Source organism: Hippoglossus hippoglossus, chromosome 21 (assembly GCF_009819705.1).
Source record: "Hippoglossus hippoglossus isolate fHipHip1 chromosome 21, fHipHip1.pri, whole genome shotgun sequence".
Classification (NCBI taxonomy): domain Eukaryota; kingdom Metazoa; phylum Chordata; class Actinopteri; order Pleuronectiformes; family Pleuronectidae; genus Hippoglossus; species Hippoglossus hippoglossus.
The window spans coordinates 15,286,174-15,305,053 of NC_047171.1; the positions used below are offsets into that span (position 1 = coordinate 15,286,174).

General features: G+C 43.9%; 1 protein-coding gene across 3 annotated transcripts in view; it reads left to right on the forward strand.

Moving 5' to 3' along the window:
• The window catches only part of bcl9 (BCL9 transcription coactivator), a 29,927-nt gene extending 11,810 nt beyond the window's left edge, over nucleotides 1–18,117 (forward strand). The window contains exons 3-10 of one of the 3 annotated variants that reach the window (XM_034574012.1): nucleotides 6,495–6,971; nucleotides 10,464–10,777; nucleotides 11,333–11,440; nucleotides 11,588–11,774; nucleotides 12,457–12,553; nucleotides 12,657–14,835; nucleotides 15,339–15,608; nucleotides 15,714–17,541. In XM_034574012.1, coding sequence (XP_034429903.1) covers nucleotides 6,685–6,971; nucleotides 10,464–10,777; nucleotides 11,333–11,440; nucleotides 11,588–11,774; nucleotides 12,457–12,553; nucleotides 12,657–14,835; nucleotides 15,339–15,608; nucleotides 15,714–16,750 — 4,479 coding nt within the window. In that variant the 5' untranslated portion in view covers nucleotides 6,495–6,684 and the 3' untranslated portion in view covers nucleotides 16,751–17,541. Of the gene's footprint in view, nucleotides 1–6,494; nucleotides 6,972–10,463; nucleotides 10,778–11,332; nucleotides 11,441–11,587; nucleotides 11,775–12,456; nucleotides 12,554–12,656; nucleotides 14,836–15,338; nucleotides 15,609–15,713 lie in introns of all 3 variants that reach the window. The other 2 variants (XM_034574013.1, XM_034574011.1) reach the window with 2 other exon arrangements.
• Nucleotides 18,118–18,880: the final 763 nt, after the last annotated feature.

Below are 18,880 nucleotides of genomic sequence, written 5' to 3' on the forward strand. Positions count from 1 at the left end.
CTTCTGTCACTACGATATGATATGACAAACTGTGACATTACACACATGTCGCTTCCCTGGGGATTGAGGGGCATCGTCTGCCGGCCAGAGGAGAAGATGAGCTGAAGATAGTGGAGTGGTTAAGCTTGTACAAATGCAGGATAGACAAAGCAGCAGAGAGGCGGCTGAGACTGAGGGTAACAGAGTGAGTGAGAGGGAAAGACTTACACAGACGTCAGGAGGGAGAAATGAACCTAGCAGAGTGTGGGGAATGCGGAAAAAGTTTAAAATTTCATTGTAAATATTTGTGTGGCTTGGTTTCAGGAGAAACAGGAGCCCAGTCATACTTGTGTGACTGTCCTTCCTGTCACAGTAGATGTATTATGTCAAATGTTACGTCCGTGGCGTCACAGCTCTATCTTTAGCGACACTCTGCATTCCTTGCATTCTGTGTGTGCCAAGTGAGTCACGAGTGCTATCTGCAGGGTGTGGCATGCTGGGGCCGTGCTCTCAGGAAGGCCCCTCGACAGGTGACCATTCAGGTGTTTTCTCAGTCAGGGTACGGTGGGATGTCCCACAGATGTACAGTGTGTTACCGTCCTTCTGAAAATAGAGTTAGTGTTAGTTCTTTCAGCTGTAAGCTTATGCTCCACTAGCAGCTAGGCAAGTATGTGTAACAACTAGTTGTGTAAAGAAACCTGTTCTGTACAAGGAAGTAGTGTGCTTGTTTTTTTTTTTTACCTGATTTTAAACTGTAGAATAAATACAAGCGCGATCACCTTTTCCTCAAATCGTGTTTGAATGAATTTAACACGACCTGGATTTCGTTCGATTTATATTCGAATCCCACCCTCGCGTGCGCAGTCAGATTGAACACTTGACTAGGCTCTGCACGTCTGTGGTGCCTCCTCCGCTGCTGCTAACAGGTGAGCCTGCAGATTTGTTGTAAGGCTCATCTCACCTTTGATCGGTACTTGGCCATTTTCATGGTAGAACCCAGAATACTACCACACGATTCTTTGGTGTCGTCATTGATAGACAATTAATTGACAGCTATTTTAACAATCAACTATTAGTAATTTTTTCAAGCAAAAATACAAAATCAGTTCCTGCTTCTTAGATTTGAGGATTTGATGCGTCTCATAGTAAATTGTAAATATTCAGGTTTTGAACATTCAAGTATCACTTCAGACTGTGAGAAACCTTTCACTACTGTCTGACATCTTATAGACTTCGGTTAATCGATCAATTGAAAAAGTATATCTGGCAAATAAGTAGTTAATGAAAGTAGTAACCTGTTTGTTTAAGCTTTGGTTTGGGTTTCATAGTTGTACATTTGTTAGACTTTGTTACTCAAGAATGAAGATGCAGAGTTTGTTTAGTAATTTTTTAAACAATAAAACGGTTCACAAAGCAATGAACTCTTGGTTTGTTGTTCCAATCTTTAGGGACCAATTGCAAAGGGTCTATGACTCTATTCTCTATGAAAATATGATTTGTTCCTTCAAAGTTCTTACACACCAGAGAGTTAAATATAAAGATCAAAAACTCCCACACACTGCCGATCATTTTTAATCAGATCAAATTTATTATTCATATGACAAGAGTAAAACGAGGTAAATCCAGAGTAGTACCTGTTGTTTCCAGCTTTTGTTCCTGCTACTTTGGTCTCAAGCCACTAATGACAGCATTAAAATATATTCTCTGAGGAGCATTTTTGAAAAGTATGGAATCTCATTGTGCCATTATCCCATAATTACCACCTGTGGCTTTTTTCAACTTCGGTTACAGAGCTTGCCTCCAGATCTGTATGTATAACAATCTCATGAAAGCAGTTTTTTTTTAATGTCGTGGCTCATCCTTTTAGTAAAGCCGAATAAGGAATAATTCAATGTTAAGGGTGACCTTAGTGTTGCATTTTCAGAACATAATACGAGAATAAAAGCCAACGTCAGACTTATCAGACTATAAAATAATCCTTCAGTGGGTTTCTGTTGCATGCATACATGGTGATTTGGTTTGAATGAGAAGTGGGTACGTGTAAGTAATGCTTTTGTGTAAGGCTTCTCTGTTTGGCTCCATCCTCTTCAGGCTGCCTTGCAGAAAGCTGCAAAGAGGGGTGGAAATAATGTTTCTGATATCAACCAGAAACAAATAGCGGTCTAAATAAATTTTCGAGATGGAGGCCGAGCAGACGGAGACTGGGTAGGGGAGCTAGAGAGCGAGGAAGAGAGAGCAATACGCCATTGTGACTGAACTGCAAAATGGGATTTGCATAAATAAGACTGAAACATCAGCAGGTCCTTTTGCAGCCAACAGCAGGGCTGAGATGAGGGAAGAGAGGTGAGTATTTATGTGTGTGTTTGGACGAGTTTCCACTCCGCCAACCCTAAAAATATTGCCATTGTGGCCTTGCTGTGTTAAAATTCAATCTATTGGACTGAGCTGGCAACAAGGTCAAGGATCCTGTCTTGTTAACCCAATCCTTACCAGTGGTGTTTACCAGTGGATACTACACTGGTATTAATCCTCCCATCTCCCCCTCGGAGGTGTTTGGGTGACGTTGCTGGGAAGGGTCTACTCTCGACACTGCACCCAGCTCGTGTACAATGACTGTTACATAAGCATGAAATGAAACGACCCCCATTTTATTGCCACCCGCATCGGGAAACCCAAATGTAATTGAACTGTTTTCTGCCCCCTTTTCATGTGGAACCTCATATTTGTAAAGGAGGCAAAAAAGCTCACATTTTCCAGCCTCATTATACTGTTTTCCCATTAACTTGCGTGCACTTCACCTCGTCTGCGCCGTGATAGACAGTTCTGCATCTTCACTGGAGATGGAGAGAGTGAAATCTCTGAACACCTCTGTGTTGCTTTGTTGTGCGGCTGGTAGCACTGTGTGTGTGGGTGTGTGTCAGTGCAGTCCTTATGACAGTCGTGTCAGCAAGGTACCTAATTAGTGTCTCGTTAGCGTGCTATTGGAGGGAACAGGTGATGGACAGGTCCTGCTGTTAATTTCTGTGCGTGCACATTCTCGCATTACACGCATTTGTGAATGATTGGGGTTTAGGTTTAGATAACACTCCTTGAAGAGATGCGTGCTAGTTAAGGCTGAAAGAGGCAGCAGGCTGGTTCAGCAAACCGAGCAGGATTCTATTGGTGGCTCTGGACAGTTGCTCGTTACGTCGCTCATTTCAGTTGAGGCTCCAGCTTGACACCAAATGCTGAAGGGGGTCACTCAGCTTCAGATGAAGTGCTTGTTGGATGGTGGAGCAGCATCTGATAACACCCTCCTGACAATTTTTGTGTAGAGCTGAAAAAAGGTTTTGTATTCACATTTCACTATTGCGGCCACTGACATAATTTTTGTTTTTACATTTGTACAAATAAGTCTCTTTTGAGGAAAGACTTTCAGGAGGTACGGACATTTTGAAACAGTTACTGCGGTCTCGCTCTTCTCTGTGACTTACTTTTCATCCCACCTTTGAGTGTCTTTGGAAACGACAAAAACACTTTTGCCTTCCAACACGGTCGAAAGACATTGAGCTCTAGCACTTACTTACTGTCTCATAAAAAAAAACAACAAACAATAAAAAGCCAAGAATGGGCACTGCACATGTTTGCAAGGGAGGTAAACAGTTACAGTTAGGATTTTGATGACATCATAATGTTGCTCTCACAGAGCTTGAGTTTTTGTTGCTTTTCCTAAATTAATATGATCAGGGTTCCCACAAATCATTGAAACTCTTGAAAGATTGTGAATGTGAAAATGTTCTCGTAGATCTTTTTACTAATGCTAATAAATGGTCTGCATGTGTCTTCCGCTGTCTCTCAGCTCTTCAACTCATAAATAAATATCCGTCTCAATTGCTCTACACACACAATATTAAGTTTTCGTCTGCTGTGTAAGAGAAAGTAAAAAAACAGTGTGCCATTACTCTAAAAGTACACTTTAGAAGAGTTCAAATTGTTGAATTGTTAAGCGTCTCTAGAGCCTGCTAGAAATTAAGCTATATCTCTGTTTCAAACTATGTAATGTTGGGTTATTGAATTTGAGGGAATTGGGCCTGGAAAGTCAAATGCCAAATGACTAAGAAAAACTAGACACAACAGAAAATGTAGTAATAGTGATACGCTTAGTAACACTCGCCATTGTTCTGAAGAAAACAGAAGCCAGAAAATTTGTAAATACGTGGACCAGAAACCCTAAGACACTCAACACCAGCATGGAAACTCTACCGCCATGCGTCTTGGCAGTGTAATTGCAGCGCGACTCACACATACCTTCGCCACTATGAATGCTCTGCCCTGTGCGTAGGCCAGCTCTCGAATCTCGGTGACATCTTCGTTGGCATATGACAACTGTTTTTCATCCGGAGATATTTCTATTCCTTTTGGTTAGAAACGTTATCAACACGCCCGATCACTTTCTGTGAATCCTTCAGCCATTTTTGTTCTGTATTCTGGCAGGAAAAACCCTGAAGAAAGTCCGGTGCAACTGACCGACATTTGCGTTCTCACATACTGCTGCCCCTTTGTGTAGGGGCAGCTTGTATGTGTGTTACATCATGGCTGCAACAGTTACTCTTGTATGATCTTGTGTTGCAGTGTTTCTTGTGTATCAATGCATGTTATATCACATAATGGAAACATATCTCAATTTTTCAACAGTCATTTCACTCAATTTAGTTATTTTTGTAAATATGCAGCCAAATCACCAGTTCAGCCATCAATAATCAGGTGTCTCCAGTCTCCACTGATGTGTCACACAGTATGTTTTAGTATTTAAAGGTTAGTCTAATCAGTGTAATTTGGATACGAAGGGCTCCTCTGTTCTTTGCCCCCTCTCCGTTCTTGTGTAGACGCCAGCCCCTGCTCGTGAGCAGTAGTAATCTGTTGCCCTGAGAGCCGTAAATCACCTCGCCTGTAGACCAGCGACAGACGAGAGTGCTGCTGCTGTAGCAGGAGTCGCTGGCTGCATTTGTGTGGTTCCTAGTGATACCCCCCCCTCCTCCTAAAACTCCCCAAAACTCTCCACCTCCCTCTCCCCAGGGGAGCTCTGGAGCCAGTTACAATGTTGAGTGTTTTGGAAGAGCTCCTAAATATTTTCAGGATGACAGTGTAATCTGACTGACTGGGCCGCTCTCTCCAGCAGGCTCAGATTCTCATGCAATTTTCTTCCTCACTCACCAAAACGCACACAGTAACAGAAACGCACAGTGTTGGTTGGTTGGACTTATCCCACTCCACCACCACACTCCACTGTTTGCTATACATAGACTACAGTGCTGGTATTTGCATAGATAACTCAATACCCCACCTAATACCTGTAAAGTATCTAAGACTAACCTAACTGACAATTTTGATTTATGTGAGGTTAAAAATTCAATTATTATATGATCGGGACATTATTTTACTTAAACATGCGTACACAAAATACACTTTTAAATTATATATTATATATTAAATTCAAATATTCAGAAGATATTTACTGTGACATTTAACCACTAAAAAAAACTTGCCAGTGCTCTCTGGTGGACATAGTATGTAATGACGACACTGTTAACGGTTGCATTTAACACAAATGTTCTGCAAACTGTTCACATTAAAAAAATAATCCATTCTCTAATATAGTTTGATTTCGTACAGTGACTGAATAAGGATCACTCCCCTAAAAATACTTATTTTGATTCACAAAAATCCAGATAATTATCCACAAACTCTCCTAATCATAGACGGTAGCACTCACATGACAGATTTATTTCATTTCTGCAGTATTTCTCAAGAAATGCGCAAAAAATGTGAGAAAACACACCCACAGTGCCAACAAAAGTGGGGGGGAAATCCTGGTTACACACCAAAATTTAAGGGGTTCTTCCCTGACCCATACCTCATCCTTTCTGCAATTTTCGTGGTAATCTGTCAAGCAGTTTTTACGTAATCCTGCTAACAAACAAGGCAGATAAGAAGATAACACCCTTGGCATAGGTTAACGTCTTGCTGCTGCTCTATTTGGCAGCATATTCACTTATATGGCATGTCTCTGGAATATGCTAATATCGATAGTTTATTGCTCTAGCTCCATCAAAGATTCAACAGAGGCATGAAAGGTGGCTGCTGCAATTTGGGATTCCTAGTACGTTTTGTGGAAAAGTTGTTTAATACACTTGTCATACCAAGCAAGTGTAGCGGTAGAGAATTCTGCATGCATGCGCCCTGGAGAGTTTTGAGCTGGTTACTCTATATATACAGTGAAAACTTAAAACCACAGGTGTTTTGCACAGTAGATATTTTGACTTTATGTGTTACAGTTAACATCAACAATGTCTGTGCTCCATTTAAACGTCAACGTTTTGATTTTATTATTGACAACTGTGCCATCTTTTAAGTTTACTCTGGTAGATTGATATCTAAATGTTGTTGGGGGAATATTTTTTTAAGTTTGGTCAGACTGCATCCCCCTGTTTCAGTTTTGCTAACTGTCCTTTTTTCCCTCTGTTTCCTCTCAACAGTGTGCCCGAGGGCCGTTGAAAGCCCCCTTGGGGGAGTTTCATAAATACACCCCGAACAAGAAAAGACTCCTGGACTACTGTTATTGTTTTTACACATTTTCTCACACACACACTCACTCACATACTCACACACACACACACACACACACACACACACGCACACACGCACTCACACAAGGACGTGGAGAATATGTTGGAGGTCCAAGAGGAGAGGCCAGCGGCGGCAGGTACAGCAGCGACACATTTCAACAAGAAGGAGCGAGGGAAGAAAGAGCGAGAGGAGGCCAAGGACAGTCGGGGAAACCTCTCAAACATCGGGAATCCTGTTCCTGGCTCAAGGAACGTGCGCGCAAAAGCGCCGCTTACGCACACAGGCAGTCCTCACCAGCTCATCACTCCACCCTGTTCTGTAGTCCTGGGAAACCCATCAATGCACCCCAATAGGCTAAAGAACTCCCCGTCCACCAACACACAGAGGTGAGGTGAAAACTCGTGGTTTAATGCAGTGATACACTTACACAGGGCTGTCATTGTAATAATAATAATAAGTGTGTGTCTGAGTCTGAGAGAGAGACTCCAAAGCTTTTTAACAGCCTAATCAGCAAAACACTTATCTGAATGTTAATTCATATTGTGCATTCAATCCAGAGTCTATGAGCAGACAGGAGCACAGCATTTTAACTGCAAACCAAGTAAAAATTCACTGTCATTATGTTAAACACATTATTTTTTATGGTTGCACAGCATTGTTATCAGCAGCAAGTGAAACAAAATCAAGTTTTTGCCCTTCTTTGTTCTGCTAACTGCTGATGACTGAGCCACTAAGTTGCATTGTTCCCCATCAATAACATATAATTAGACTTTATTGGGGCAACACGGGCTTCTATCTACTGCATAAACCTGTTACAAGTAATTAAAGAAATCAGCTGTCATTGGCACTCTGTATTTATTAACAGTGGACAAGATAGAAATGCACTTAGTTCAAGAATGAATGAAGTGAAATCCCCGGTGCTACAAAGCAAGTTCAACTTTTACTTTTTCTATCTAGCTTCATTAAGCCTCGAACCAGACATTCTGGAATTTAGGAAGCTGAGTTTAAACTGTCGCTTGGTTAACTCTGGGTTTAACCCCAGGCTTTCCCTCGAGCTATGAAAGTAATTATGTAACAGAGGCAGAGTCATCATTAACAAGAAGTATTTAATATGATATGAGACGAAACACTGATATCTGCAGGTAATTTGATTAGGGAGACAGGCGAAAGTTACATTTGATCGCATAACGAGAAAAGGGTTTCAATTATTACTGTGAGATTGTAAGATGTGAGATTTTACTGTTATGAATTTAGGAGTTTTAATGGATCTCTTATTGAGCAGGTATTTTTGCTCGTTTGTCGATGAACAAACTTTTGTGATGCAGATAAAAAAAAAAGAGAAGCAACGTTGGACTGTTTCTGCTGCTAGAGAGAGGAGAGAGTTAGTTAATGTTTGAGGTCAATCCGACTAAACTGTTTACTTGAAAGTATGGGACGCTGTGTGCAGATAATTTTTCTATTTAAAGACATTCAAGGGTTTAGTATTTATTTCCAATAAACATCCCAGTCTCCTCATGCAGCAGCACTTATATTGAATAAGAGTGAAAGCATCAACACTGTCTGGATTAAATAATTTTTCATTCAATTAGAATTAAAGTGTTAGGTATTTATTAAGTGTGATATATTATCCCTCTGTTAAAAAGCTAGAAAGTTAAGGAAAGTCTGGAGCAGCAAAGCAATTCCACAATCAAATCTACTATAATTAATGTTTATGACTATTTATTAAATTTCACTTTATTGTAAAGTAATTTGTCCCGTTTAGCATCCTGTAGGAACAATGATCTGATCCAGTGATCTGATTGGACAGTGGTTGGGCTTTTAACAGGTTTTGAGCTGATCCTCTGATGTTAACCTGTTTTGGAGCAGGTTGGGTGTGCAGCATTAGTTACCATGGTGATATACGCCTGTTGTCCTCTTGAAAGCCGAGGATTAAACCTTACCCCAAACTGTTTGGGTTTTGGCCAGTGAGACTACTTAGAAAACTGTATGTGTCCATTTTCTGTAAAGCTGTTCGATGGGTTGCATAGTGATCAGTGCATTCTTCATTCCAGTGTTAGGTATGTTCTGAACTCTGACCAGTTGCAAGGTGCGTTATGTGCAGAGTTTTGAATTTTGAAAAAGCTGATCAGGAGCAAGTCCAACTCCAACCATTACACAGGTTTTTTATCATGTTTTATTTGTACCCATCCCAATCATTTGAATACAGTGAGCAACAGTTTCTAAGGCCAGTGGTTTGTTCAATGACAGAATGCTGTGTTTTTGACGAGGGTACAAATCAGACCAGCTTGAGTAAACTCATGTAAATTGGTAGAGAACATGCTATCTCCATTCACAAAGGGCAAAGAGCGAGACCTGCTTTTTTGAAAGTGTCTGTTTGAACTAACTAACTAAAGCTGTCATGCAGCTTTGACAAGTTGTTACCAAGTGTTTACACTCTTTGTGATCTGCAGCTCAGTCTTGGCAATGTGATTCAATGGACACAAACCTGAGCACGTCACTTTGGCCATACCCCTGTGTTTTAGAAAGTGTACTATAGGTTGGGCATAAAGCAGATCTAGGATCAGCTTCTCCGCTCCATTACTTTACCTGAAAGGTCCCAATGTATGATCCAGAGCAGTTCCAGGGTCAGGGAGTACACTACACTTGGAAGTTTTCCCTGCTGACTCATGGTTCTGGAGCCTCGGGAAACGGCCGTCTGGACTGCCAAAATTCTGGTTTTGCCTTTTGCCTCCTTTTTCTAGTTGTTGTGTGTCTGTGTGTACGTACATACAGGGCGCTAGGCCGTTGCTCTGCTTTTTGAACATGTTGGCGTTTGTTTCATGCTACAAATGTGTGCATGTGTGTGAGGGAGCGAGAGAGAGAAAGAGATTAGGGTGTGGTGAGAGAGTTCTCTGCCAGTTGGATATGTCCTGCTTGCCTTAACTGCTCTCATAACTAGTGAGCAGCAGTTATTTGCACATAGCTTGTGTCTCGACAGTCTATTTCTTAAACTTTAGCTGTGTGTATTGAATTCCCAAGTCCGATAACCTAATCTCATGTTTAGACTTCTATGCCAACTTGTGGATGTCATAATGACATTGTGTGTAGCAGTTGCATGGACCAATAAACGAATAAAAGAGTACAACATTTTACTTTTGGTCCTCTCCCTACCCTTGTCCTGGGCACCACATTAGGTAACAAGGGTACTTGTTATAGTGCAGAGCTGGGGGATATCAGACTTCATGGATGGCCAGCTGCCTGAGTATGTACCCCTCCCCTCGTCTGGCTAGTGCCCAATTCACAGAACATGATTACTGGGTAACCTAACTTCAAGCCCCAGGCTTTTTTGCTTGATATGCCCCATTTCCTCCTTGTTGTGTGTGTTTCATAAATGGAAACAAGGTCACAAATAATGTAGGATGACAAAACATAACATTTTAGAAATTTGCAGTAATTTTACAGAGTCCTTGTGATTAAAATGGACAATTACATTTGTAATTCATCGGTCACATAGCCCTGTTTTTAATAAATTAGAAAATCGGGCTGGATGTCGTAGCCAAAAATCATTTCAAGATAAAAAATTCCATATCATTTGATATCGATAATTGTCATACGTGTCACATTTTTATTTCTTATTGATAAAAGAGTGATTTTTGCTTCTGGGTGAAGGGTGTGGTTTTAAACTCTTCTATGGATTGAAAAAGACAAACACTGTGCTTACTGCCTCCTCACAGTGCACAAAGCAAAAGCATCATATTGATATATGTTGAACCTTTGTTGTACTGCTATTGATGAAAATTATATTGGGACATTGTTTTTGTTTTGTTTTTTATTGCCCAGCTCTTCTCAAAATGCACCGAAATATTTTCCTCTGATAGTTTTCTCTTTTTGTCTCTCAGCCCTAAACCTAAGACGGAGGCCATGGTACGATCACCTCCCGTCATGTCCCCCTCCACTGCCCCTCAGATGGACTCTAAAATGCCCAATCAGGGGAAACCAGGGAGCACTGGCAGCCAATCACAGTCCTCACCCTGTGATCCCAAGACCCTGGGCACGAAAGGGGCTCAGAATGTGGCAGGGGGCATGGGGCTAAAGAATGGCCAGGGTCTGACTTCTGGCCCAAGCTCCAAGGTTAAAGTCAAAAGGGAGAGAAGCACCTCGGTGGAGTCGTTTGAGCAGCCAGAGAGCGGCACACCCACGAGTGAAGAAAAAGGTACAAACCACTGTAGCCAGTCAGATAATGTAATGTCCAGCTGGTAGTTGCGGTCAGATTGTGTTTAAATGTGATATGAATTTTAAATCGAAGACTATTTAAAATGCTGTTTGTCATTCCTGCCAGAATGTTGAAATGATTAAACTAAGGTAGGTAGGCAAGGTGCAGGAGTTTCTTTATGATGTTTTTAGGAGAATAATAAGTAGCTGTGCTCTCATACTTACTGAATGTATCTGTTTGTAATGAAATGCATTGAACTGCTCTGCATAGGAAGAAAAGCTACAGTGCTCAACAGTGAAATGTCTAGTTGGTAGTTGTATACATACAATTTCCTATTAAGACAGTTTATCAAATTTATTCAGATGTTGCAGATGTTTTATTATTGTTTATTCCAAGTGTGACCTTATTCAGGTTAAGGTCATCAGAAAATGCTCTTTACATGGCAGAATCTTATTCATGGTTTTGTTATTAAATGAATATTGGTGTCCATGTATACGTGTGTACTGTCCCTCACACTGATAAACTGTAGCTCACTGACGTTATGTGTGTGTGCAGACAGTAGCCGGGTGAAGAGGATGTGTGTGGCGGAGAGGAGGCAGCCGTACAGTGGAGCTGACTGGTGCTCTGGGGGAGAAAGTGATGAAGATGACAAAGGATTCTTCAGTAAGTGTGTTAACGTGTACATCCAAGCATGTGAAGCAGCTCCTCCAATGATCAACTTGACTCATGACAACTATGTAGTGGAACTACATTGCCCATAATCCTGCGCTTGTCCCTAAATTCATGGTCTTTCCTGTTGTCTTCCCTTAGACTGTAACTCCAGTGACGTGAAGCCCCAGGACTCAGTCACACATTCTACCTCCAATGCTGGACTCAGTCGCTCCTCGACACCCTCCCACAACACAATGGGAGGCCAGGGCTCTACAACAGAACCAGCTAGTGGCCAGAAACCAGGCGCAAAACTTGTTTATGTCTTTACCACGGAGATGGCCAACAAGTAAGAAAGCTGAGTTATCATTTGTATTTTTGTGGCTGGTATCTTCAGCCTTAATTTGACATCCTAATCCTTGATGTACACATAAAGTGCACATGCTATTGCTTTGTTGATTAGCATTTACAGTTTAAGTGTATCTCTACAAGCTTTAATAATTAATGTGTTCAGACAGGCTAATTAAATCATCGTCCAATATGTAGACTTTTTTTTATATGCAAAGCATACACCCACAGAGAAACCCTTTGTAGAACTACGGTTCAAAATTAAATGGGATTACTAACAATGTCAATTGCCTTAAGTATAACTCTGTGCCCCTGTCAACAGTGGTTGTTATGTTCTTTGATGTTTGCATTAAGATACTAGCTTCCCATTTCTCCTATTCATTGCCCCAACTTTCCCAATTATAGCCTAAATCTGTTTTTGTATGATCTACACAAGCATGTGTTTCTCAGTGGGAGCGTACACTCTGCTTAGATTAACACTCTTTTGGGAATTAGAGAGTAAATATGTGGATGCCCGGGGAAGGTGTGTTTCTGTGTGTGCACAGTAGTTTGCCTCGTCATTTGACCTTGGGATTACCTTCATGGACTCATCCAGTACTCATTCACCCGGCCCACCGTATACACACACGCACACTTATTGTGTCTGATGACTGATATCTGACTGTCTGCCTTCTTGTCCTCAGGGCAGCCGATGCAGTTCTAACTGGCCACACTGAAAATATCATTGCCTTCCACATGAAAAACATCTCCAACAGCAAGGACAAAGCTCACCTCCTCCTGGTAAAGACACAGAGGCCTTTTTGTATTACTCACATAAGCTCACAAACACCAGCATCATATTACTATCATAACTTAATCCTATTTATCTCACTCTTTGTTATAGAACAATGCAGCAAGTGCTCTCCGAAATGACTCTAAGCCTCCTCAGCAGCCCTCATCCCATGCCCAAGATCAGAGCCATCAGCCTGGATCAAAACCGTCCTTACCTGGTATGGCAGAGCCAGCCCCACCCCAGCCTTCAAACCAAGGGAGCCAGCCTGGTGTTCTTCCACAGGAAGGGTCATCTGCTGCAGGCATGGAATCCAAAAATCTTCCTGGCTCTAGCCCCAGTAACACTACAGCTCCAGTTGACCAGGCCCCTGTCACCCAACCTGAGGCAGGCCTCAACCCTCCAACAACAGGTGAAGGAGGGCAGGGTGGAGGCTCTGGTGGTTCGGGACTGACACCCCAGCAGCAGCAACAACAGCAGCAGCTGGCCCAGGAGCTGCTGAACATGGAGGCCAACACAGAGGGTCTGTCCCAAGAACAGTTGGAGCATCGGCAGCGGTCTCTGCAGACCTTACGAGATATCCAGCGCATGCTTTTCCCTGATGACCGTGATGCCCCACAAGCTGGGCCCCCGCAGTCTCATGGTGGACCGCATGATGGAGGCCCTGATGGTGCACCCCGGAGGTCTGAGCAGGGCCCCTTACAGGCGATGATGGCACAGTCGCAGAGCCTCGGCCCACCAGGTGGGCCAGGAGGCCCCCGTCCACAGGGCCCACCCTTTGGCCCACCGCATGGTCCCAGGGACATGCCCCCATTTCCACAAGATGAAATGGGTCCACATATGGGGGTTCCAGGGGGCTGTGGAGATGGAGATCAGATGACCCCAGAACAGGTGGCTTGGTTGAAATTACAACAGGAATTTTATGAAGAGAAAAGGAAGAAACAAGAAATGCAACACCGGCCACTTCCTCCAGACATGATGATGCACCCCCATGGTCCACGTGGCATGATGCGTGGGCCCCCACCTCCCTACCAAATGGGGCCAGGAGAGATGTGGGGGGGTCCAGGTGGTCCACCAGAGCACTACCAAGAACGAATGGGCATGGGCCCTGGCCCCAGAGGTATGCCTCCACATATGCAGAGAATGCCTGGCTTCTCTGGTATGATGAATCCTGAGATGGAAGGTCCCCCAAGGCCTGGAATGGGGTGGCCTGATGACATGCCCCCCCGGATGGGAGACGCACGAGGCTTCCCTGGAGGACCTGGGGGAATGTTTGCTGGTCCAGGGGGTCGTGGTGAGCGTTTCCCAAATCCTCAGTCAGTCCAAGAAGCAATGTTCCACCAAGGAATGGGTGGAGAGAAGGGCCTCCCTCCTGGGATGATGATGGACATGCAAAGGATGATGGGCCATCAAAGAGGTGGAATGGAACCTGGTAATGGCATGGGTATGTTTCCTAGAATGCCCGGGGATGGTCCTATGAGTCCATCATCTAGGCTTCAAGGAATGGGGGGTAGAGAAATGGGGCCTGAGTTTGGCATGGGTCCTGGCCCTGGGCCGGGACCGCACATGCACCCTTCCAAACTACGAGATCCTGCCATGAATATGAGTCCAGATGAGATAATGAGAATGAGAGGAGGGGGAGGACCTCCAATGGAGAATATGGGTCCACAGGGCAGGCCCATGCAGGGTCCTGTCTTCCCTGAGCAGACACAGCCAGGAGACTTTCCTATGGGGCCTGGGCGGCCATTCCCCGGTGGTCCTGGAGGAATGAGGGGTCCACATGCAGAACAAGCCTTTGGTCCAGAGCACAGATCTACACCAACAGGAGGTAATGGCCGTATGAACCACCTCCCTTCTGGTGGCCCTTCACAATCTCAGAGGGGTCGCAAGCCAGCAGATCTAAATGTCCAAGCAGGAGGGGGGAACTCACCTAGTGTCAACCCACTTAAGTCCCCACCTCTAAGGCAAGTGCAGTCCCCAATGATGGGCTCTCCCTCGGGAAATCTTAAATCGCCTCAGACACCGTCCCAGCTGGCTGGCATGCTCACTGGTCCCACAGGCCCGAATGCCCCTCCACCTCCCCAATCATCAGCACCAATGAAATCCCCCCACTCCATGATGGGATCAGCAGGCGCCTCTCCTGTTCATATGAGGTCTCCTTCTCTTCCTAACCCCTCTCCAGGATGGGCCTCCTCACCAAAACCCCCCATGCAGAGTCCAGGAATACCACCTCAGGGTGGCAAGCCTCCCCTCAGTATCACCTCACCAAATATGATGGGCAATATGGAGCAAGGTACAACAAACTTTCTTCCCTTTTCTGTGTTTATCAACTTATTCCACTGCTTCTTCTTACAATATTTATTTCTTCATTTTGCAGTGCATATTTTCGAATGTTGATAATATATCATATTAGGGACTGTCGTAAATGGTTTGGTGATACATTTGTAGTTGTCTGTTAAAAGTCTGGTCTCTGCAATTGTTAATATCACCTTTTAAAATACTGGATGATATTGACAAACACTGTCTACAAAACTGAAAATCAAATGGATGTGGAGGCAATCTGGTACATCTCTCATGTGTTAACACAACTGTATGAGGGATGGGGTTGAGTGGGTTATGGGCCAATGGCTCCATCTTATGGCCACTGCATTATAACGGGTGGGTTAAGCATGACTATTTAAGGGGTATCACTATTGCTAATACCATAACACATAAAAACTACCTCAGAATGAAAAGTCAACACTGTTTTATCATTTCCTTGTCATGTCATCTCCCGCTCATCTTGCCATCCTCTAGGTGGTAACGGACCTCCCTCAGCCCCTCAATCAGGGGGTCCATCTGGCTCCATGTCCCACCCAGGCAACGTCCCGTCTGGCAGTCCATACACCATACCACCTGAGCCTACTCTATCCCAGAACCCTCTCTCCATCATGATGTCACGCATGTCCAAGTTTGCAATGCCCAGCTCCACCCCACTCTACCATGATGCCATAAAGACAGTCGCCAGCTCTGATGATGACTCGCCTCCGGCTCGCTCCCCGAACCTGCCTTCAGTGAACAATAATGGTACGACATCTGAAGTGTTTCTGTTTCTTGATTAATTTGTTTCTTTCTTTCTTCTTTGATTTTTACATAATATATCATAAATTTATGTTTCTCTTGCTCATACAGGTATGGCAATGAACCACCAAGGAAATCCACGTATGATGGTGCCTGGAAATGCAGGACCCATGCCAGCCCTCAGCCCTCTGGGTATGAATCCAATGGGATCCCAGCCCCTCTCCCATGGCATGCCTTCACAGATGCCCTCTCCAAATGCCCCTAATATGGGCCCAGGTATGATGCCTCATGGCATGATGATACCACCAAATCCCCAAGACCCAGGTATGGCAAACCCACAAATGATGAGCCAGGGACGCATGGGTTACCCTCATCGAAGCCAGGGATACCCCCTCACCCAGTCACCTTCGCAGCAAGGCCCCTTCTCCCCACACAACGGTCCTGGTCCTCAAGGTTTTCCTGGCCATCCCATGGGCTTCCAGGGAGAAGGACCTATGGGAGGACGGATGGGGAACATGTCTCATGGGGGAGGGGGTGATGGAGTTATGTGCAAACCCAATAACCCTGGAGGTCCAGAGTTCAACAGCATGCAAGGTGGATTCAGTGATGCAGATCTTCACGAGGTGATGCGGCCGGGAGCGTCTGGCATTCCTGAGTTTGACCTGTCCAGGATAATCCCATCAGAGAAGCCCAGCCAGACTCTGTCTTACTTCCCCCGAGGTGGAGGAGACAACTCTGGGGGAAAACCACCTCACCCCTCTGGCTTCCCGATGCAGGGCATGATGGGTGACGGCCCGCCACGGATGAGTATGTCCATGCAGGGGATGGGGGGGATGCCTGGGGGCCCTGGTGGGGGAATGGGCCCCCAAGATATGCCAATGGGTAACCCCGGCCACAACTCGATGCGGCCACCAGGATTCATGGGCCAGGGCATGATGGGTCCCCAGCACCGGATGATGTCCCCTGGGGGTCCGGGAGGGATGATGCAGGGGAGACAAATGGCCCACCCAGGCCCTGGCGGTTCACCTAATATGATGATGTCACTGCAGGGCATGGGCGGCCCCCCACAGCAGACAATGATGATGGGGGGTCAGATGAGGCCACGTGACATGGACATGGGATTCAGTCCGGGGCCTGGAATGTTCTAATCCAACAGAAACCTTGTATCTAGAATGTTCTTGGACAAAATGCAAGGATGGAGTAAAGACCATGACATTTAGAGTGTTAAGAAAACTCTGATGGACTCAAATAAAGGAAGTATAATACAAAACAGTAATGTCCTGTGGGAACTATTCCAATGGAGACTAGGACAGGCCCAGATTTGGAGTACTTTTTGCCACAAGAACATTTAATTTTGACTCATGAACTTCAGAATGTATGGGATTGTTGTGCATCGAATTCGCAAAACTGTTCTTGTGTTTTTTGATTATCTGACTATAAAGATGACTACATCGTCAAAGAGGAATCAACCTAACTAAAAGTCAGCGTGGAGATGCTACAGTATATGTCTACTTTTTTCAAATTAAAAAAAACAAACAAATTTCTCATGAAAGTGGTATGGAACAAGAGAACGGAATAAGAAGAATTTGTGCTTTGTGAAGACTTTAGTGGAACTCCATCTTGTCTCTCGCTCCATTGTTTTGACTGTTTCTGTACAGTATATACGTGTGAGAGTGCGTATGCGTGCTTGACAGACTGTATGTTTGTGTGTTATGTATGTATGTGTCTGTATGTATAGGCATTCTATCAGTGACCTCTCAACTCCTCTTACCCAACTTTCACTGGGGGAGGAATGCCCCCTAAAAATACTGTACTGTTTACCATTGGTGGGCTATTCGAATTTTAGTCTATTTTAATTTCCTTTGTAACTCCAGTGTATAACAAACCAAACTATGACCTCATTAAGATAATAGTATTATTAAAAAAGCACAAACATGGACCGTCTGCAGAAAGCGTCTTCTTTCTCTATTTTTACCATTAATTGCAACACAAGTGTGCGCGTCCTGGCAGCTTTGCAGCACAACGATTAGCTCTTGTCCATTTCAAGTTGTGGATGATTATTTGACGCGGTGCTCTAAAACTTTCAGGACTCCAAACTTTCACCAGTGTGAATAATACTGCTACTACCCAGATGTGCTCTGTGTGTTCTTCTTGTTCCTGTTGTGTTCCTGTTTTGTTTTGACTCTCTTGTTGACTCTGGGTAATAATCATTCCCACAGCAATAAACCCCCCAATGGTCAGCAGAATGGGACAGGCGTGGCTCAAATGCCATAGCAGGTATGCCAGGTATTATAGAACTAGCGCTAGGTAGATCTGGTAAAATTTTAGTGAGGCAGGTGTGGTGTCCGGAGCGAGACACACGGAAATGTAAACAAGTACTGCTTACCATCCAGTTGACTTCCTCTCTTTTCTCTATTGTATAAGCTTGTCATGTGTTTCTCCATTGGCTTTGGTGCAGAATAGCCTACCAGGGCTGTGGTGATGGACTACAAATAAAAGATATTGTTTTGGTATATACATGTTGTCCATGTAGTGTGTGTGTGTGTGTGTGTGTGTGTGTACGTGTGTCTACGTGGCTCTACTTGCATGTAGTCAAGTTAAGCGCACTGGGAGGTGTCTTTTGTCATTGTACTGTCAAACCGGCTCACCGACGTTCCACAAGAACGAGTTATACCAAGATGCAGCGTTGACAGTTTATCACGAGGTGCTTTAGCAAGAGCTATTTTCAGAGGACGCCACACTTTCCAAATAGATGGGAGCATGTTGGCGCATTCTAACTCTAATTACTCTTGTTTACTTAGCTGGTCTGAATATTTCAGAGTCATGTACATGACTTGCCAAAAAAAAAAAAATACACCACTGATTTAAATTCTTTATTTATTCCTCCCAAATCCAAATCAAACTACATGTTATGCCGCTGGTCATTGGAAACTCCCACTGATGAGGTATTATACATGTTATTGTAACACAGAAAAACATATGGAATGGGCATGTGTTCATACATTATACTGTGTCTGTTACTACCAGCAAATCCCCACAAAAAGGCAACTTAGTCTTCAACATACAGAATAATTCCCTTTCTGCAGGTTTTACATGGTTATGGAGAAGTCCATCTCTACACTAATGTACAATCCACTTTATACTCTTCATACACTTCAGATAGAGTACATGAAATGTTTGGAATTACCCCAAGGAATGACTGGATATGAAAGAATTAAATGAACAATGACAGCATTAACAATCGGATATAATGATGCCGCATGAATTCAACCTTAAAG